Source organism: Rhinopithecus roxellana, chromosome 4 (genome assembly GCF_007565055.1).
Source record: "Rhinopithecus roxellana isolate Shanxi Qingling chromosome 4, ASM756505v1, whole genome shotgun sequence".
NCBI classification, from domain to species: domain Eukaryota; kingdom Metazoa; phylum Chordata; class Mammalia; order Primates; family Cercopithecidae; genus Rhinopithecus; species Rhinopithecus roxellana.
The window spans coordinates 139618300-139641776 of record NC_044552.1 but is presented as its reverse complement, the minus strand read 5'-3'; the positions used below and the strand labels follow the sequence as shown (position 1 = coordinate 139641776).

The 23477-nt window shown below is 39.3% G+C and overlaps 1 protein-coding gene across 1 annotated transcript in view; it reads right to left on the bottom strand.

Annotated features, from left to right (window-relative positions):
- Nucleotides 1-19806: 19806 nt before the first annotated feature.
- The window catches only part of MRAP2 (melanocortin 2 receptor accessory protein 2), a 50274-nt gene continuing 46603 nt past the window's right edge, over nucleotides 19807-23477 (bottom strand). Inside the window, exon 4 of the mRNA XM_010383963.2 lies at nucleotides 19807-21602. Within this exon, the coding sequence (XP_010382265.1) occupies nucleotides 21212-21602 (391 nt within the window). The 3' untranslated portion in view covers nucleotides 19807-21211. The remainder of the gene's footprint in view (nucleotides 21603-23477) is intronic.

Sequence of the window (23477 nt, the reverse complement as noted above, 5' to 3'; positions counted from 1 at the left end):
AGTCGGCTTCATCTCTGGGATGCAAGGCTGATTCAACATATGAAAATCAATAAATGTAATCCATCACATAAACAGAACCAAAGACAAAAACCACATGATTATTTCAATAGATGCAGAAAAGGCCTTTGACAAAATTCAACAGCCCTTCATGCTAAAAACTCTCAATAAGCTAGGTATTGATGGAACGTATCTCAAAATAATAAGAGGTATTTATGACACACCCACAGTCAATATCATACTGAAAGAGCAAAAACTGGAAACATTCCCTTTGAAAACTGGCACAAGACAAGGATGCCCTCTGTCACCACTCCTATTCAACATAGTATTAGAAGTTCGGGCCAGGGCAATCAGGCAAGAGAAAGAAATAAAGGTATTCAAATAAAAAAAGAGGAAGTCAAATTGTCTCTTTTTGCAGATGACATGATTGTATATTTAGAAAACCCCATTGTCTCAGCTCAAAATCTCCTTAAGCTGATAAGCAACTTCAGCAAAGTCTCAGGATACAAAATCAATGTGCAAAATCACAAGCATTCCTATACACCAACAACAGACAGAGAGCCAAATCATGAGTGAACTCTCATTCACAATTGCTACAAAGAGAAAATAACTAGGAATAAAACTTACAAGGGATCTGAAGGACTGCTTCAAGGAGAACTACAAACCATCACTCAAGAAAATAAGAGAGGACACAAACAAATGGAAAAACATTCCATGCTCATGGATGGGAAGAAATCAATGTTGTGAAAATGATCATACGACCCAAAGTAATTTATAGATTCAATGCTATTCCCATCAAGCTACCACTGACTTTCTTCACAGAATTGGGGGAAAAACTACTTTTAATTTCATATGGAACCAAAAAAGAACTCGTATAGCCAAGACGATCCTAAGCAAAAATTACAAAGCTGAAGGCATCATGCTATCTGGCTTCAACCTATACTACAAGGCTACAGTAACCAAAACAGCATAGTACTGGTACCAAAAGAGATATATAGACCAATGGAACAAAACAGAGGCCTCAGAAATAACACTGCACATCTACAACCATCTGATATTTGACAAAATTGACAAAAACAAGCAATGGGGAAAGGATTCCCTATTTAATAAATGGTGTTGGGAAAACAGGCTAGCCATATGCAGAAAATTGAAACTGAACCCCTTCCTTACACCTTATACAAAAATTAACTCAAGATGGATTAGACTCAGACATAAGACCTAAAACCATAAAAAACCCTAGAAGAGAACCTAGGCAATACCATTCAGGACATAGGCATGGGCACAGACTTCATGACTAAAACACCAAAAACAATGGCAACAAAAGTCAAAATTGACAAATGGGATCTAATTAAAGAACTTCTGCACAGCAAAAGAAACTATCATCAGAGTGAACAGGCAACCTACAGAATGGGAGAAAATTTTTGCAATCTATCCATCTGACAAAGGGCTAATATCCAGAATCTACAAAGAACTTAAATTTACAAGAAAAAAACAACCCCATCAAAAAGTGGGTGAAAGATATGAACAGACACTCCTCAAAAGAAAACATTTATGCAGCCAACAAACATATGAAAGAAAGCTCATCATCACTGGTCATTAGAGAAATGCAAAGCACAACCACAATGAGATACCGTCACATGCCAGTTAGAATGGTGATCATTGAAAAGTCAGGAAACAACAGATGCTGGAGAGGATGTGGAGAAATAGGAACACTTTTACGTTATTGGTGGGAGTGTAAATTAGTTCAACCATTGTGGAAGACATTGTGGCAATTCCTCAAGGATCTAGAACCAGAAATACCATTTTACCCAGCAATCCCATTACTGGGTATATAACCAAAGGATTATAAATCATGCTACTATAAAGATACATGCACATATATGTTTATTGCAGCACTATTAACCATAGCAAAGACTTGGAACCAATCCAAATGCCCATCAGTGTTAGACTGGATAAAGAAAATGTGGCACATATACACCATGGAATACTATGCAGTCATAAAAAATGATGAGTTCATGTCCTTTGCAGAGACATGGATGAAGCTGGAAACCATCATTCTCAGCAAACTAATGCAAAAACAGAAAAACAAACACTGCATGTTCTCTCTTATAAGTGGGAGTTGAAGAATGAGAACACATGGACACAGGGAGGGGAACATCACACACCAGGACCTGTTGGGGGGTGTGGGGGGCTAGAGGAGGGATGAGGAGGGATAGCATTAAGAGAAATAGCTAATGTAGGTGATGGGTTGATGGGTGCAGCAAACCATTATGGCACGTGTATACCTATGTAACAAAACTGCACATTCTGCACATGTACCCCAGAACTTAAAGTACAATAATAACAATAAAGAAGTGGAGTGTTTAAAAAAGAAAAGAAAAGAAACCTCCCTCATCTCAGCCCAAAAACTTCTTAAGCTAATAAGCAGCTTCAGCAAAGTCTTGGTATACAAAACTGATGTGCAAAAATTGCTATCCTTCCTATACACCAACAACAGGCAAACAGAGAGCTAAACCTCGAATGAACTTTCATTCACAACTCACAGAAAGAATGAATACCTAGGAATAGCTAACAAGGGAATGAAGGACCTCTCCAAGGAAAACTACAAACCACTGCTCAAAGAAATCCAAGAAAGACACAAACAAATAGAAACACATTCCATGCTCATGGATAGGAGGAATCAATAGCATGCATATGACCATATGGTCATATGCCCAAAAGCAATTTATAGATTCAGTGCTATTCCCACTAAACTACCATTGACATTCTTCACAGAATTAGAGAACACTATTTTAAAATGCATATGGAATCAAAAAGAGCCCAGAAAGCCAAGACAATCCTAAGCAAAAAGAACGAAGCTGGAGGCATCACACTACCCGACTACAAGGATACAGCAACCAAAACAGCATGGTATTGGTACAAGAACAGACACATACACCAACGGTACAGAAGAAAGAGCCCAAAAATAGGACCACACACCTACAACCATCTGATCTTCAACAAACTTGACAAAAACAAGCAAGGGGAAAAGGATTCCTTATTTAATAAATAGTGCTGGGAGAACTGGCTAGCCATATGCAGAAAACTGAAACTGAACCCCTTCCTTACACCATATATAAAATCAACTCAAGATGAATTAAAGACTTAAATGTAAATCCCCAAACTATAAAAACCCTGTAAGAAAACCTAGGCATTACCATTTATGACATAAACATGGTCAAAGATCTGATGATGAAAATGCCAATAGCAATTGCAACAGAAACAAAATTTGACAAATGGAATCTAATTAAAGAGCTTCTGCCTAGCAAAATAAACTAACCACAGAGTAACCAGACAACCTATGGAATGGGAGAAGATTTTTGGCAATTGGTGGATCTGACAAAGGTCTAATATCCAGCATCTATAAGGAACTTAAATTTAGAAAAAAATAAACAACCACATTAAAAAGTAGGCAAAGGACATGAACAGACACTTCTTGAAAGAAGACATAAATGTGGCCAGCACACATATAAAAAAAACTCAACATCACTGATCATTAGAGAAATGCATATCAAAACCACAATGAGATACCATCTCACACCAGTTAGAATGGTTACTATTATAAAGTCAAAAAACAACAGATGCTGGCAAGGTTGTGGAGAAAAAGGAATACTTTTATACTGTTGATGGGAGTTTAAATTAGTTCAACCAATGTAGCAATTTCTCAAAGACCTAGAGGCAGAAATACCATTTGACCCAGCAGTCCCCAAAGGAATGTAAATGGCTCTATTATAAAGACATATGCATACATATATTAAATATATATTTAGCCAACTTGTCATCATATCCCCACAGGACCTCCAAGTACAATTGACAGTGGGGAAAGGGCATAATAATTAAGACTAAATGCTGTGTATACATCCCAGATAATTTGGGAAATGTCTTGATAGCCCTTCAAGACATGCACCAACAAATCAAAGCTATGTCTGACCCCACATTGTTGCTAGATCAATGGTTAATATCCTGGCTTGGTTTATTCTTGAAGAATGACAGCAGATTGTTATACTTGAACCAAGTAGTGACTCTAATTTCAGCTACTGTACCAGATGTGGTTTTATTGCTTGAGCAAATTAACACATCTCTTGGGAGTTGTATGCAGCTATTAATCTGGCAAATGCCTTTTTCTTCACACCTGTCCATAAAACCAACCATAAACAGTTTGCTTTCTGCTGGTAAGGCCAGCAATACACCTTCACTGTCCTACTTCAGGGTATATCAATCCTCCAGCACTGTGTCACAAATTGGTTCACAAGGGTCTTGATTGCCTTTCCCTTTCACAAGGTATCACACTGTTCCATTTCATTTATAACGTTATGCTGATTGGATCCAATGAGGAAGAAGTAGCAGCTACTCTAGACTTATTAAGAGATGTGCATGTGAGAGGGTAGGAAATAAAATCAAGTAAAATTCTGGGTCCTTCTACCTCACTGAAATTTCCAGGGGTCCAGTGGTGTGGGGAATAGTAAGATATTACTTCTAAGGTAAAATATATATTCTTGCTTCTGGCCCCTCCTATAACCAAGAAGGAGGCACAATGCCTAGTGGACCTAGTTGGATTTTGGAGGCAACATATTACTCATTTGGGTGTGTTACTCTGTCTCATGTACAAAGTGACCCAAAAAGCTACTAGTTTTGAGTAGGGTGCAGAATAGGAGAAGGCTCTCCAACAGGTCTAGGTTGTTGTACAGGCTGCTCTGCCATTTGGGCTATATGATCCAGCAGATCCAATGGTGTTTGAGGTCTCAGTGGAAAACAAGGATGCGGTTTGGAGTCTTTGGAAGTACCCTATATGTGAATTGAAGCTCAAGCCTTTATGATTTTACTGCAAGGCCCTACATTATGCATAGATGGCTCTCCTTTTGAGAAACAGCTCTTCACGTTCTACTGGGCCTTAGTAGAAACTGAACCCTTGACCATGAGCCACAAAGTTACCATGAAAACTAAGCTGTCTGTCATGAACTGCATGTTATCTGACCCACTGAACTGTAAAAATTGGGCATGAACAGCAGCACTCCTTCATCAAATGGAAGTGGTATATAAGTGATCAGCCCTGAGCAGGTTCTGAAGGCATAAGTATGTTACATGAAGAGGTGGCCCAAATGCCCATGGTTCCTACTCCTGTTACATTGTCTTCTTTCTCCCAGCCTGCATCTATGGCCTCACAGGGGAGTACTCTACAATCAGTTGACAAAGGAAGAGAAACTCAGGCATGGTTTACAGATAATTCTGTAATATGCAGTCAGAGATCGAGGATATGCATAGGCTCAACAACATGGACCTCCATTCACCAAAGCCTTCCTGGCTATGACCACTGCTAAGTGCCCAATATGCCAGCAGCAGAGACCAGCACTGAGTCCTCAATATGGCACCATCCTCAGGGGTTATCAATCAGCTACCTGGTGGCAGGTTAATTACATTGGATCATTTCCATCATGGAAGAGGCAGCATTTTGTCCTTGGTGGAATAGACACTTAGTTTGGAAATGGATTTGTCTTTCCTACATATAATGCTTCTGCCAAAACCACCAACTACTGACTTGTAGAATGCCTTATCCACAGTCATGGTATTCCACAAAGCACTGCTACTGACCAAGAAAATCATTTCACAAGCCAAAGAAGTATGTCAGTGGGCTAATGTTCATAGAATTCACTGGTCTTACTATGTTCTTCAACATCCTGAAGCAACTGGCTTGATAGAATGGTGAGATGGTCATTTGAAGATACAGTTACAGTGATAGCTAAGTGACAGTATCTTGCAGGGCTGGGGAAGGTTCTCAAGAAGGGTATAGATGTTCTGAATCAGTGATAGTTTCTCTTATTGGCAAAATGTATAGGTCTAGGAATCAAAGGGTAGAAATGGGAATGGCACCAATCCACATTACCCTTAGTGACCCACTAGCAAAATTTTTACTTTCTGTTCCTGTGACTTTATGCTCTGTTGACTTAGAGGTCTTAGTTCCAGAGGGAAGGATACTTCCACCAGGAGATACAACAATGATTTCATTGACCTGAAAGTTAAGATTGCAATCCAGCTACTTTGGGCTCCTCATGCCTCTGAGTCAACAGACCAAGAAGGAAGTTATGGTATTGCCTAGGTTGACTGATCCAGACTGCCAAGGAGAAATTGGACTACTACTCCAAAATGGAGGTAGGAAACAGTACCTCTGGAATACAGAAGATCCTTTAGGGTGTCTCTTAGTACTACAATGCTGATATGGTTTTGTTGTGTGCCCACCCAAATCTCATCTTGAATTCCCACATGTTATGGGAGGGACCCAGTGGGAGGTAAGTGAATCATGGGGGCAAGTCTTTTCCATGCTTTTCTCATGATAGTGAATAAGTTTCATGAGATCTGATGATTTTGAAAAGAATTCCACTGCATAAGCTCTCTCTCTTTGCCTGCTGCCATCCATGTAAGATGTGACTTGCTCCTCCTTGCCTTCTGCCATGATTGCGAGGCTTCCCCAGCCACATGGAACTGTAAGTCCAATTAAACCTCTTTCTTTTGTAAATTGCCCGGTCTCAGGCATGTCTTTATCAGCAGCATGAAAACAGAGTAATACAGTAAATTAGTACCCATAGAGTGGGGCATTGCCGAAAAGATACCAAAAATGTGGAAGCTACTTTAGAACTGGGTAACAAGCAGAGGTTGGAACAGTTTGGAGGACTCAGAAGAAGACAGGAAAATGTGGGAAAGCTTGGGACTCCCTAGAGACTTGTTGAATAGCTTTGACCAAAATTCTGATAATGATATGGACAATGAAATCCAGGCTGAGGTGGTCTCACATGGAGATGAACTTGTTGAGAACTGGAGCAAAGGTGACTCTTGTTATGTTTTAGCAAAAAGACTGGTGGCATTTTGCCCCTGTCCTAGAGACTGGTGGAACTTTGAACTTGAGAGAGATGATTTAGGGTATCTGATGGAAGAAATTTCTAAGCAGCAAAGCATTCAAGAGGTGACTTGGGTACTATTAAAGGCATTCAATTTTAAAAGGGAAACAGAGCATAAAAGTTCTAAAAATGTGCAGCCTAACAATGCGATAGAAAAGAAAATCTCATTTTCTGAGGAGAAATTCAAGCCAGCTGCAGAGATTTGCATAATTAATGAGGAGCCAAATGTTTATCCCCAAGATAATCGGGAAAATGTCTCCAGAGAGTGTTAGAGGTCTTCATGACAGCCCCTTCCATCCCAGGCCCAGAGGCCTAGGAGGAAAAACCAGGGTTCCCATGCTGTGTGCAGCCTAGGGACTTGGTGCCCTGCATTCCAGCCACTCCAACCATGGCAGAAAGTGGCTGATGTAGAGCTCAGGATGTGACTTCAGAGGTTGTAAGCCCCAAACCTTGGCACAGCTACCCAAATAATGCAAATTGGGGGAAACCCTTTTCTTTCCCACCTATTCCTACTTTATAAGATTGTTTGAAGAATTACGTTTGTTGAAGTACAGTATTAATTGGAGGGGAAATCTATAGAAGAGGCATCAGGTTTCCTTAGTAGAATAAAATGAGTTGTAAATTCAAGTCAAACAAAAATGGAATAGACTATAGGGGAGCAGACCAAACTAATGGAGAGGATAATTATACAAGTTATGCATTCTTGGAGCACAAAAATGAAGTCAAGAACACATCAGGAGCCTGACCAAGTGTATTTAGTCTCAGTAAAGCATGCCCTGCACTTTAAACCCCTTCTGGTCATGCTACCAATGGTTCCTATCTAACGGTATTGCTATTACAATAACAAAACCCTTATGCAGATACAGAGGACAAATAATAGAAATAGAGCTACACAAGGTTTATGAAACTTCTTGGAGAAAATTCTGGAATGGTTTTCTGAAAAGGATTTGTGAGGTACACACAAATGAATTCATGAAGGAAAGAATTTAAGTTATTTATAAATGGTGAAATTGAGCCTGCTTACTGGAGCAAACTGGGTGCAATAAAGCATCTTGGTCTTTCACTGGTAAGCTCTGGGCTGTCAGGGTAAGGAATCATACCTTTGCAACCTCATGACTTCTTACCTATTTTGCTCATTATCAGGAATGAGTGAATGAAGCCATAGCAAAAAAGGACAGGTGCCCACTCCCCTTGTTTGGGATCAGAGCCTTCACAGCAGCCCCACCTCACACACAAAGTAGGGGCTCAGGAAATCAATCACCTTTGTCATCCCTTGATCTCCTTCCACAAATAAAGCACTCATTCCCCTCAAATCCCCAGAGATTTTTGTACCATAATGGCACAAATACCACCACTAGTGGGATAACAAGATAACATTGGATCTACATTTCTACCCTTCCTCTCCCCTTGCTCCTGAATGCCAACATGTGTTTCCAATCTCTTCCAGAATCGGTCCCCATTAAACTCAGCTGCCTACTCGCTATGTTTCATCATCTCTATTCAGCCAGTTTTAAACTTTGAAGCATCCTTTACTTATCTTCTCCAACATGGAGTCATCAAACTTGTAGCCACTTTCTTCAAAATAATGCACATATTTGTCTGTCTACATTTTCATAGCTACCACCATTACTGAAGCCCTGTCAGCATTTTACTTCTTGATTTTCTATTAGGAGCTTAACTGATTCCTCTATTCCAATGCTGCCATCACTCCAAATAGTCTACAACAGCATTGACAGGTAGTTCTTCCTAAAAAATTGCTTGACACATTCCACCTGCCCACCTCATACTATTTTTTTTTTTTTTAAGTTGTAAACATCAGAATCCTTGCCCTAATCACCGAGGTCCTCCTCGCTCTGATCCCAGTCTTCCTATCCACACTCCATAACAGACCTCTAATGTCTTGCATAAATCCTCTCTATATTAGTTTTCTATTGCTGTTGTAACAAGTTATAGCAAACCCAATGACTTAAAACAACACAAGTTTATCATCTTACAGTTCTGTAGGTCAAATGTCCAACACAGTTCTTGTTGGGCTAAAATCAAGGTATCAGCAAGACTCTGCTCTTTTCTGAATTCTCTAGAAAAGAATCCGTTTTCTTGCCTTTTCCAGCTTGTGGAAACCACTCACATTCCTTGGCTTGTGCCTCCCTTCCTCCATCTTCATAGCCAGCAACTTTACATCTCTCTGAGCATTCTTCCGTGGTCACATCTCCCTCCAGCTCTAACTCAGCTTCTCTGATTTTATGCCCCACTCATGTGATTAGATTAGGCCCACCTGGATAATGCAAGCTCATTTTCCAGACTCATCTCAAGGTCCTTAATCTGCAAAGGCCCTTTTGCCAAACACATAACATATTCACAGGCAGACATAGGAGGGTGAGTGGTGGGTAGCATTATTTTGTCTACAACACTCCCCTTCCTTCAAACCGCTCTATGAATTTTCTAACCATGCCATTCTACTACCACCTTTGCTATGACTTCTTTCCATTTGACCACCTCCTACCACTTTATTTTTTCACCACACCAGGTTTTTCTGATCACATCCTTCTCTCAGTGGAATATATATCCAAGATCTAATGTCTTATTATTATTCTCATTGTATACATGCACACACACTGACATGCACACATCCCCTGTGTGTTCAGTTCTTTATTTCCCTGGGATATTCCAGAGCAATTAATTCTGCGATGATGAAGATGATGATAATGACACAGGCCTTTGATGGACTTTAAGGGAGAATCATTGCAAAGCTTCCATAGAAATAGGCTTAAAGGCAAATGACTGCTATAGTATTTAATGGAATCAACTAATAATCATTTTTTGTTTTAATATCTTTGTATTTAAATTTTTAACATAAATTTTCTTTAACCACTAATCAAGATTCTACTTTAGGACAAAATCTGAGAGCATTTCTGTTTTCTAACAAATTGTCTACTAGCTTTTAAACACATGATGCTTTAATAAAGATTAGTGCTGTGCTGCAAATAAACAGGATTCGTATAATCTCACCAGGTGTAATAAATGTGGAAAGACTAAGGAAGAAAAACACAAAGTCAAATTCATAACTGTCCTGGAGCCTTAAATTGCTCACAGGGGAAACCATTACCCAGGGTGAGTGTCACAGTGGCATAATGCCTGAGTGGGATGGGAAAGTTGATTTCCCTACTCATGTAGTTATGCTGCTAACTTGTTAGATGCTAAAACAATTTCTGTATTGTATTTGTCCCTAATAAATATGAAACAATTTAGGTCCTACAGAAAGCAGACTACACATATTCCCATGCTGCCAGATCACTAAGCTGAATTTCTTCCCTAAGAAGGACATAATTAAACTCCATGAAAATAATCTTCCTGAGAATAATAAGATAGAGGGCCTGTGTATATTCAGTAGGTCCGAGCTGATGTACTACTGCACTGCTGGCCAAAGATATCAATATCTTTAACGATGTGACATTCCTCCAAGAGTTCAAGGATGAAGAAGGATGTGAACAATGAATAGATTAAGATGCAGCTGCATTTATTACCATCACAAGTCAATTAGAGTATGTTTGGATATTTGGAAAATAATAATCCCATTATTCTTTGAAAGTACATTAGTGTCAATAGAAATAACAAAGACTGAGAGATCTTGGAGACATCAAACAATAGAATAAACAATTGTAAATCTCTTGGATGCCTTGACAATATGCAGGAAATGAGCTACATGTCTTCCGCAGGTGTCTCAATACAGGGCTAACTCCTGCAAAGTATAAAACTAGTTTTTCAAGCAGACAGAGGGAACACACCAAGATTGCTGATCTTGAAAAGTTTACTGTGTGGCAGAAAAGATCAGACATGTACATATAACCAAACGTGAATATATGAAATAAAAATGTTATGAAGTGTGAAGAGAGCACAGAGAAGGTACAAATCTCTTTCACCAGGGATCTGGAGCACATTTTTTGAAAAATATAGCTTTCAAGTTGTATCTTAAGAAATGAGTGGAATTTAGGGAGAATAAGATGTAAGAAAGGGAATTTAAAAACTGATTCTGGCCTGGTATGGTGGCTCACACCTGTAATTTCAGCACTTTAGGAGGCTGAAGCAGGTGGACTGCTTGAGTTCAATACCAGCCTGGACAAGATGGCGAAATGCTATCTCTACAAAATACAAGAAAAAAATTAGGTAGGTATGGTGGCATGTGCCTGCAGTCTCAGCAACCCAGGAGGCCGAGGTGGGAGGATGGCTTGAGCCCAGGAGGTTGAGGCTGCAGTGAGCCATGATTGTGCCACTGCACTCCAGCCTGGGTGACAGAGTGAGACCCTGTCTCAGAAAACAAATAAACAAATAAAAATAAAAATAAAAAATTGATTCTAAAATTCATATGGAAATGCAAAGGATGCCAAATAGTCAAAACAACAATAAACAGGAAGAACAACATTAGAAGACTTGGCCAGGTGTGGTGGCTTGTGCCTGTAATCCCAGCACTTTGGGAGGCCAAGGCAAGTGAATCACTTGGGACCAGGAGTTTGAGATCAGCCTGGCCAGCATGGCAAAACCCCATCCCTACTAAAAATATAAAAATTTGGTAGGCATGGGGGCATGCACCTGTAATCTCAGCTACTCAGAAGGCTGAAGCATGAGAATCACTTGAACACGGGAGGTGGAAGTTGCAAGGAGCCAAGATCCCACCACTGTACTCCAGCCTGGGCAACAGAGCAAGAACCTGTCTCAAAAAAACAAAACAAAAAAAAAACAAAAAAAAAAAAAAAAGGAGAAGAAGAAGACATACACTGTCTGTATTAATCCATCTGCATTAGTACAAAGGAATACCTGAGAGTAGGTAATTTATAAAGAAAAGAGGTTTATTTGGCTCACAGTTATTCAAGCTGCACAAGTGTGGCACCAGCATCTGCTCAGCTTCTGGTGAGGCTTCAGGGAGCTTTCACTCGTGGGGAAAGCACAGGGGGAGCAGGTGCATCACATGGTGAGAGAGGGAGCAAGAAGGAGAGGAAGTGCCAGGCTCCTTTAAATAACCAACTCTTGTGTGGACTCTTAGAGAACTTACTCATTACCGTGAAGACAGCCATTCATGAGGAATCTGCCCTGATGACCCAAACACCTTCCACTAGGCCCACCTCCAACATTGGAGGTTACATTTCAACATGAGATTTGGAGGGGGCAAATATCCAAACTATATTACTACCTGATTTCAAGACTTCTAAAGCTATAATAATCAAGAAGTGTGGAATGAGTGTCAAATAGGTAAGTAGAATGTCCAGAATTGTAAAAAGAAAAACAAAAAAATCCAACACATATATAGACAACTGATTTTCAGTAAAGTTGCAGAGGCAATACACTGGAGAAAGGATCCTTTCACCAAACTGTGCTGGAACGTTTAGATATCCATAAGCAAAAGAAAAAAAAGAAAAAAAAAAAAGAAAAAAACCTCAAAATGAATCATAAACCTTAATGAAAATCTGAAACTATGAAACTTCTAGAAAAAAAAGCATAGGATTATACCTTTATGACCTTGGATTTGGCAAAGATTTCTTTCATATGACACCAAAAGCATGGTATCTTTAAAAAAAAATTATGGATTAGGTTCACCAAAATGAAGAATTTCTGTCCTTTGAAGACACTGTTAAGGATATGAAAAGACAACCCACAAACTGAGAGAAACTATTTGCAGATCCTATATCTGATAAACAACTTACATTTCCAGAATATAAATAACTCTCAAAACAATAATAAAACAAATTCCCTAATAAAACAATGGTACAAAGACTGGAAAAGGCACTTCACTAAAGATATACTGATGAAAAATAAGCATATGAAAAAATGCTGAATACCATTAGAGAAATGCAATTGAAAAATGAGATACTACTACAAGTGCATATTAACATGGATAAAATTTAAAAGACTGATATTACAATATTTTGGATAGGAAGCAGAGCAACCAGAATTCATATACACTGTGAGAAAGTTAAAATTGTACAACCATTTTGGAAAACTGTTTAGCAGTTTCTTAAAAAGACAAACTGCCTATCTACTATATGACCCAGACATTCCTCTTCTAGGAACTTAAACAAACAGAAGCACATGTTCATACAAAGACTTATAAGTGAATATTTACAGCAAATATTCATAGAAAATATTTATTTGCAATAGCCAAAATTATAAGTAACCCAAACGTCCATCAACAAATATATAGATAAACAAATTATGGTATGAATAACCACACAATGAAACACTACTCAGCAATAAAAATGAATGAACTATTGACACACACAGCAACATGGATGAATCTCAAAATAATTGTGCCGAATGAAAGAAGCCAGGCAAAACAGAGTATATACTGCATGATTTCACTTATATAAATACCATGAAAATATGGACTGATATATCGTAATGGATAGCAGATCTGTAGTTTCAGAGAAAGGGATAGGAGGGAGGGATTATAAAAAGGCATCATAATTTTTATGGATGATGGACATGTTTATTATCTTGATTGTGGTGATGATTTCTTGAATGTATACTGTGTCAAAATGTATTAAATTGTGCACTTCAAATATGTAAAAGTTATTTTGTCAGTTATACCTCAAAGATATTTTAAAAATGCAATCCAGTCCTGACCCACTTCAATGCCTGATTCAAGTGAGATAATCAGCCTCTTGCCCTATCTGCTTAACAGAGGAAAGAGGAATACATCTCTCATGTAAGATAACTTCCCATGTTGTATCAATGGATTTTTCATATACAATGTCTGCCAAATAATAAAAAATATCTAGACATGCAAAATGTCAAGACCATATGATTAACAGCACGAGAATAAGAAACACTAAACAATAGATGCAAATCCACAGATTACTTAGGCATTAGAGTTAGTAGAGTCTTTTTATAAAAACTATAATTAATTGCAATATTTTAAGAGCATAGAGGAAATGATGGACAAAATAGATGAAAAGACAAAGATTTTCACCTGAGAAATAGACTAAATATATTTTTAAGGAGAATCAAACAGGTATTCTAAAACTGAATAAATAACATGTTTCCAGTTCTGGAAACACAGTGAACTGAGCTAATTTGAATCCCTCTTAAATAAAACTTTTATTAATGTTGTATAAAATACAACAAAAGTAATATAGAGCTAAGCATGAAAGAAGGTGAAGTTCCCAGGTGACAAAAATAAAGAGGAAACTTAAAGTCACGATCGTAAGCTTGTGAGCTGACAACGCAGTGCCCTGAAGGGAGTAGGCTCAGATCTATGCAGGAAAAGGGCTCATCCCAGATGTAACGACTCTTGGCTTACTAAGACCACCTGCCCTACCCCGCCACACACACACACATAAAATTTATTGGAAGGGCTGCTTCTGTGATGGGCAGGGGAGGGGAACATAGATCACGTAGAGCTTTCAGGTTATCATAAGGACTGTGGCTTCCTCACTGCATGAAATAGGAAGCCATTGAAGGATTTTGAACAGAGAAGTAACTTGACATGATATTTAAAGGATCACTTAGACCTCTCTGTTGAGAGTCCTCATAGTAGGCTTACAAAAATTAACTCAGGACAGGGGCAGCTTAGTGCCTAATAAATGTCACCTGTTATTGTTTGTAATGCATGCTGCTAGTGCCCACACAGGGTCCTTTACTAGCCAGTGCCTGTTCTTAGCTGCTAGAGATGTTAACCAGCACCCTCTTCTCTCAAAAATTACCCTTGATCAAAGCAGAAGCCATCTTACCCTGACTAGCTTGGGGCAACAAAAGATCATGCCTCTGCCTCAGGGTGGGACTGATTCTGTAGTACAATTTGTGCCCCAGAACTTCCTGTGAGATCAGAATGTGGCCAGTCTGCAGCTGAGATGACATTCTTGGTGGCTTTTCCCCTGCTCTAACTGCTTCAATCATTCCCCTTCTTATAGCTCACCTACAATAAATCTTTTCGGGCTTTTATGGAACACAGCCTATGACACTGTTGTTATCATAATTACCTCTGAATTTATTATTTCTTTAATGCAAATTGTTCGCATACATTTCACTTGAAGCCAAAGGCTGGTGCTTTCAAACTCACACTGGCAGCTCATAGGGTCCGTGGGTACTATACGGAGCTACTCGTGTGTACAAACTCTCCTACACTTACACTTGACACTATTCTGCTCTCTAATGAGGTGTTTTTGGAATGAAGTCTAACACCATTTGTGTTAAATTTTTAACATTTGTTTTTATTAATTTTATCATAAATGTATACCCCAGGTTATCCAGGTCAGTTCGGATTCTCATTATTCATTTTAAAAGCCATCCATAAGCACATGGTCCCTCACATCCCAATTCTACCCCTGAAGTAACACTGCAAACTAGGTTAAAATTTCCTATACATACAACATCTGTATCCTAGATGAGGGATGGAGAAAAAAAGAATTCCTCTGTTTATATACAGGAGAAAGAGGCAAAACATGAGGAAGAAAAAACTTTGCTCCACAGAGAACAGATGGAAAGGATCCTAGAAATGTATACACATCTCTCTCCAGTATCTCTGGATTTTATGAAGTATTTTTCCTTAAAATGTACACACATTCTTCCCAAGGCAAGCGTATTTCTCTGGAGACCTCTCACTAGCTATACAGTAAACGAACTTCCCAAGGGTTGTTCTTAGCTGAGGATCCCAAGTTTTCTGCAAAATTTATTCAAAAACTCCAACTCCATAGAAAAACAAGAATATTTTCTCTGTGCCACTCATACACATCTGTCTCAAGAATCAGCACAAGCTACCAACTCACCACCTCTGATCATAGGCTGCCTGAAGTCACCTCTTTCAATATGTCTAAAAGCCTGGCCTAGACATACAGACTTTCTATTTCTACTATACATCATTTCTGGGTGACAGGATGGATTATTGTTCTACCAATAATAGACAATTTTTCAGTTGGTAATAAATAGCTCACATATACTATATATATTTTGGCAAAGTCTTGGCAGTTTTCAGAAGGGAAAAAAATTCATTGAATTTAACCTGAGGTGGTTGTATATCTCTAAAAGAGAAATTCAGGCATTTAAAAAGTCACCTTCATTCTTTTCACAATTTCTTCAAAGTTGTTTCTTTCTTAAAAATCCCCAGTGACTTATACAATATACTCTTTGATCATTTTTGGTTTGGGAGGCAGTTTCCAAAGGCCTGTCAAGTTTCTGCATGTATAGTGAGCAGGGGCACTGACAGCTTTTGTTTCAGCTGTCTATTCAACAATGTTTGCAAAGTGAACAGCCTTCAAAGATGGAGATAGAGTCTCCCTCTGGAGCACAGAGCAGGTTTATTGACTATCCAGCATAATGAAGATAGTATCTCCTTCTAAGGTAAAGGGCAGGCAGGTTTGCTTGCAACCCATTGTCAAAACACAGAGTTCCCCTAAGCTCAGGGTTCCACAGCCGTGACGCCAACCCACTGTGTGCACAGCATCTCCCTGAGTCCTTGCATCTCCACACTGTGAGACCTAAAGACAAGAGGAACTATATTAATTTCTGTTGCTGTTGTAAAAAAACAAAACACAACTAAAAATGTGGAGTTGGCAATAGGCAGTGGCTGGTAGAATATTGAAGAACATGATATAAACTGACTAGATTGCCTTGAGTAGACTGTTAGTAGAAATATGGATGTGAACAACTGTAAGTGAGGACTCAGAGGGAAGTGCTGAGCATGACAGAAAAAAAATTATCTGGCTGGGCACAGTGGCTCGCACCTGTAATCCCAGCTCTTTGGGAGGCCGAGGTGGGCGGATCACAAGGTCAAGAGATTGAGACCATCCTGGCCAACAGATGAAATCCCATCTCTACTAAAAATACAAAAATTATCCGGGCATGGTGGCGCACACCTGTAGTCCCAGCTACTCAGGAGGCTGGGGCAGGAGAATCGTTTGAACCCGGGAGGCGGAGGTTGCAGTGAGCCGAGATCGTGCCACTGCACTCTAGCCTGGCAACAGAGAGAGACTCCATCTCAAACAAACAAACAAAAATCTTATGAACTACCTAAATCATCATGAACAGACTATTGGTGGAAATATGGACATTAAAGGTACTGCAGATGGAAGTTAAAATGGAAATGAGGAACATGTTATTGGAAAGTAGAGAAAAGGAGATCCTTGTTACACAGCAGCAGAAAGCTTAGGTGAATTGTGCCCTGCAATTATGTAGAAAGCAAAATCTGTAAATAATAAAGTTGAATATTTAGCTGAGAGGATTTCCAAGCAAAATGTTAAAGATGAGGCCTGGTTTCTTCTTGCTGCTGATAGTAAAATGCAAGAGGAAAGATAAATTGAGGGAAGAACTTTAAGTGAAGAGGAATCAGGATTGATGATTTGGAAAATTCTCAGCCAATTACATTGCAAAAACACTAAAGTTAGGAGATTCACCATCAGGAAAGCATGCTCTGGAGAGAAAGCCAAGGACATGACTAGGCAACCTTTGCTATTGTCTCAAAAGAAACAAAAAGAGTATTAAATCACACAGGGGGGCTCTCTTTGAAAAAATTAGGAGTGTGACTCATGGATCATGTTATCCATTTAAGTACAAGCTAGGAATAGAGATAGGGTTATTCAGGAGTGATCCACACAAGAACCTCTTGCCTAATGTAGTAAGTTTCTGTGATATATCCAGGAGACACCCTAGTTCTTGAAAATGTTATACCAGCAGAAACACTGCCAACTTTCAGACAGGCAGGCTGGTTGGTTTCCTGTTTTGGAGTGGTTTAGAGAAAAAGAACAAAAGCTCCTTACTCAAGTTGTAGCTTACCTAACTTCCAGCCAATCAGCAATAAAAGATCCAAAAAGCTGTTAACCACAAGTTCTTGCTTTAGGGGATTAGGGGCTTCCCTGAGGCTCCATATGCATACTTAGATTTAAACTTCAACTCATAGTTACCCTTCCTCTGGACTGATGATTCATTTTTCCTTCCATTCTCTCCTTTTATAGGGTTGAACTGCACGTGTCCACTTGTATGCAGATGTTTTTCACCAAATGGGGATTGAAAATCCAGTATTCTTGGGATGTAAAACCCACATATATGGAGGGCTAACTTTTCATATACACAGGTTCTGCAGGACCTACTGCGGGACTTAAGTATGCTAGGATTTTGGTGTACACAGGGGGCCTGGAACCAGTCCCTTGCATATACTGAAAGACAACTATATTTGTAACTAGTATCTTAACGTTGGTCACATCATTGTATTTTGGGAGAAAATAACTTATTTTCTAGTTTTATAGGTCCACAGATGGAGAATCTTTCCCCAGTGACATGCCCAGGATGTCACTAACACTGAACTCAGATGGTTAAGATAAGATTTGGGACTTTTAAGCTGCTAAGATTTAGGTAATATATCTGACTTTGAATTGATTCTATAGTGAATTGAGACTGTGGAGCATATTGGGATAGGGTGTATGTATTATGCATATAGAATGGATATAATAAACCTTTGGGGCCAAAGGGAAGACTAGTAGGCTAATGGCTCCCGAAACATGTCCACATCCTAATCCCTGAAACCTGTCAATATGTTGCCTTATGTGGCAAAAGGGACTTTACAGATGTGATTAAGTGAAGGATCTCAAGATGAGAATGTATCTTAGGTAACCCAGTGTCATCACAAAGGTCCTTATAAGAGAGAAGAGGATGGTTAAAGACAGAGATGTAAAGTGGAAGAAGAGGAGCCAGAGAGTGGGAGCAACCCCGGAAGACCGAAAAGGCAAGAAAACTAATTAATCCTGAGAGCCTCCAGATGGAATGCTGCTGTGCTGACAACTTGATTTTAGCCCACTGAAACTGATTTTAGACTTCTCTACTCTACAACTGTAAGAGAATAAATTTGTGTTGCTCTAAGTCACTAAATTTGTGGTAATTCGTTACAACAGCAATAGGAAACAAACTCAGGAATCAACATGAGTATGAAGCATATGTGGTCTGCTGTGCTGTAATGAAGTTTTTGTCTCTGACCTAAGACTCTTGTGTCTTCTGGCAGCATCCACGAGACTATAGCAAGCTAACTTGCAGGAGGGGCAAAATCTTAGATTATTCACAGTTCTTAATATTTTGTTCATAAAAATGATAATATAGTCATGGGTATTTGTCTAACTTTTAAATATCTTTCAATCTTCTGATCAATAAATCTACTTCTAAATAAGATACCACTAAGTAGCTGTGAACTTTAATAATAGCCCATGATTTATATCTCATTAAATAAATTACGAATATTCATACTCATATTAGAAGTTAAACTCTGGCCAGGCGTGGTGGCTCACACCTGTAATCCCAGCACTTTGGGAGGCAAGGCAGGTAGACCACTTGAGATCAGGAGTTCGAGACCAGCCTGGCCAACATATAGTGAAACCTCGTCGTTACTAAAAAATACAAAAATTAGCTAGGTGTGGTGGCACGTGCCTGTAGTCCCAGCTACTTGGGAAGCTGAGGCAGGAGAATCACTTGAACCCAGGAGGTGGAGGTTGCAGTGAGCCATCCAGCCTCAGTGACAGAGCAAGACTCCATCTCTCAAAAAAAAAAAAAGTTAACAAACTCAGCATTCTTTAATACTCTTGCTCTCTTGCATAAAAAATTCATGAAAAAGCATCTATTTGTAAAAATATGTTAGTCACTTTAATTACAAAAAAAAAATTCCATGCTTTGTTTTACTGTTTAGTGTTATAGTCTTAAAGAATGATATTTTCTTTAAAATACATCACAGAAAAAGGATTTGTTTTAGCGAAATAATCCCTAAATGAAATCTCATGCATGACTCAGATCACCAGAATCCCAGAGATTAAGGAAGAGTCAGCACTGCCTACTCCAAGAGACATTATAAACATGGTACAACTTTTTGGGAAATAAAAAATTGGATGTGTGAAAATAAAGAACCAGAGAAAATTTCTGTAGTCAAATGCATTTATTTTATAGCTTAAGCAAGACAGGTGGTGAACAAATTCATAATGAAAATGCCACCCAGAGATTAACAGCTTGCCATGCATGCAACTGTGTGCACAAAACCAAGTTGTTTTAACACCAGTCTGCAGCTTTGATTCCTCCATAAATTAACTCTGTGTTGCTCACAAGTTTACATACTCAGGCCACCCTGAATATCTGCTAGTGGGGAATTTACAACCCACTGACCATCTCAACTCAAATACAGATGACTATCACCCACACATCTGCCAAAGTAATAGCATGGCAAATAGTATTTTTCTTGTTCTGTAGCCAATGGCACAGATACACCAACACAGAGATACCCAGAAGGCACCTCCCCTCACTCAGCTGACAACCTTCCTAACTTTTCTTGGGGACAAGAGTACCATGCATGACCTATGAATTGGTACTTATTCTGAGGCACGGGATGGCTGTCCCCAGGTTAGAGCATAGGTGGTTGGAAGTTCTCAGAAGGGAGCTGTTTCAGCACAACCCACCAGAAACACTGGCCACCGTGACTGTGCAAGATGAGTCTCCTGACATTCTGGCAGACACTCAGACCCCCTGACTAAAGCTTGGTTCAATTAAGGGTTGAGTGGAAGGTACAGAGATTTGGGAGAGCCTACAAGCGGTATGAGGCAGTACCCTAGTTTATACTGTTTTGTGTATAGCTTAGCCTCATCTGAAGGCAAAGTCATAAATTCACAAAATATTAGAGGTGGGATGGATCACTTCAGACACGTCAACCTACAGTTAAAAATGGGGCAGCCCAGAGAGGTAAAGCAACTTGCTAAAGGTAGAGCATGGTAGTGGCAGGGCCAGATTAGAACGTGGTAGGCTAATCCTCACCCAAGAATGCTGACAATAAGTATGTGGCCAAATTTTTCAACAAGGAAGATGAGCTAGTGTAAATCAGAGGTGTCCAACCTTTTGGCTTCCCTGGGCCACATTGGAAGAAGAGTTGTCTTGGACCACACAGAAAATACACTAATACTAATGATAGCTGATGAGCTTTAAAAAAATAGAAAAAAAAAAAATGTTAATCTCATAGTGTTTTAAGAAAGTTTAAAATTTGTGTTGGGCCACATTCAAAGCTGCCCTGGGACACATGCCATGGGTTGGACAAGCTTGTTGTAAATACTTTAATACCGCCAAAGCTCCGAATGTATTAAAAAGCAAAAACAAAGCAAAACAAAAAACCACTCAGCTTAATCATCTCAGCTCTCTTCTAAAGGGGTCTCTTCTCTGTCTCTCTGTCTCTATCTCTGTGTCTCTCTCTCCCCCAAACACACACAATTTTGGTGGGTGTAGATTTCTTGCCACATAAAGATAGAATCCACATCTTCAGGAAGACCCTTTACAGAGCATGTTTCTCAATCCAGGTCTTTATGTGAGGTCTGAGAAAGTGGCTTAGTTTCCAGAACAATAGGTGGTTCAGAAATCAGAAGATCATCCTCCCCAAAGGAGTTCTGGTCTGTGTTCACAAAGTTGGGGATGTCAAACTTCATGAGCCTGTTCAGCTCCTCCTCTGGCTGCCCACTGCTTCTGATGGCTTCCTGGAGTTGAACATCACTGTCAAGGGCTGTGGTCTGGTGACAAGTTTTGGCTCTGTCCAAGCGTTCCACCTCATTGATGTAGCAGTGAAAGAGAGACCTGGACTCCTCGTTGCCTTGGCGAGAAAATACCTTATCTGGCTCCAGAGGTCTTCCAAAGTCTGACACAAAACTGTTCATTCTGAATCTCTTCTCTGAGGACTCTGCATTGCTATTTCAAAAAAAGAAAACAAAAGATTGCTTACACTCCAGCCCATTCACCTGCAGAATCATGGTTTTCTGCATGTAGGGCAGGCTAGCACATTTCCACTAAGCACCTATTGATTGTAAGCCCCTTGCATGGCATGCAGACAAACATGAGAAATAAGAGAAATCCCTTCTGAGCATGTACAAATAAACCCAAGGAAAAGGGTTCAAGATGAGGGCCCCCAGATCATCCTGACAACAGACACCTTGCTGAGGAATTCCCCAATATTCTGCAGACACACTAGTATTTTTCAGTGGAATTCTTGGACCATTCGCATCATACTTACTTGAAGTGCTTTTTAAAATGCAGTTTCCTTGGTCACAGACCCTCAGAAACTGTGAATGTAGGTTCAGTAATATGCATTTTCATATATTCTCTAAGGATCATTACTCATACCAAAGTTTAGAACTACTGGCCTAAAAATAATAATATTATCTCATAGGGGTACATTAAATATTTGTCAAAATGCTATAATATCAATTTTTCTCACTTGATTCTCTAAAGTAACCAAAACAGTCACTTAGGGCAAGAATTATGATATGCATTTTACAAACGTATGAACTAAGGTAAGGAACAGTCAAATTGCCCACTTAGTCACACAATCAGTTTGTGATATGAGTGGGAATAAATCCAAGATTCCTAATTCCTTGTTTCCTTTAATGTGGAACAAATAAGCAGTTCAAGGAGAATAAATGAGTCAATGAGTGAATAAAACAACTCTCAGTTAGTCCCACAAGTGCATGAAAGAACCCAGGTAAGCTGAGAACCTGATACTTCATCTACTTTCATCACCATCCTTTCCAGGCAATTCTTAAATAAGAATTGCCCGTGCACAGGTAGTGACTCCTTAAGGGCACAAATCATTACTGAATGTGCTTTCAAGTCCAGAACAGAACCTGACAAAAATCAGGCTCTGGAGTTTGTGCTCAACAGATGTGTAATCCTCTCAGTGTTTCCAGTTCTTAAATCTCTTCCTTCCCATCCTATCACTCAGGGAAAAAGCACTTATGACTAAATTCTATAAGAATTTGGGCAGAGGAGGAAAAAAAAACAAAACCACAAGTCTGGAAAACCTGATCATATATCACTAAACTCCAAATTATCAAAATCACCTGGATTTCAGAGGTCAGCAACCCTAGAAGGTTTATAATCCAGCTAGCTGAAGGAATTTTAATATCAGATCTATCTCCTAGCATGGTTACCTGGGTGACATCAGGCAAGAACTCCTCTCAGAAACCTGCATTTTTCCTTTTAGTAATAAGCCTGGTTAACAATTTTCATTGCCCACTACACAAACATGTTGTGAAGGTCAAGGGTTTATGCAAGAATCCAATATTCTACTATGTCAGGTATTCAGAATTCAGAGAAAATCATTTTAGAGAGACTGAAGATTTATGCTTTAGTACAAATGTACATGGTCTTCTTTGTCTTTCTGTAAATGAGTTTCCCTCAATTGTCATTTCACTCAGGTTTAAAAGATATTTGAGAAAAGGGATGAGTGTGCCAGCAACCTGTAACCTGATAAACTAAAATGTCACCTAGGAAAAAGAGTGGCTTAAAGCTGTGAAAGGAAAGTATCTTAGACCCCCTGAAATCACTAAGCTAAAGAGAAAAGGCAAGCTGGGAGCTGCTTAGGGAAAACCTGCCTCCTATTCTATTCAGTCACCCCTCTGCTTACTGAGATAAATGAATATCTGACTGCCTCCTTTGGAGAGGCCAATGAGAAGCTCAAAAGAATGCAACCATTTGTCTCATCTCTACTTATGACCTGGACGCCCCCTCCCTGCTTCAAGTTGTCCCGCCTTTCCAGACTGAACCTGTTGCAGGAAGTCAGGGACC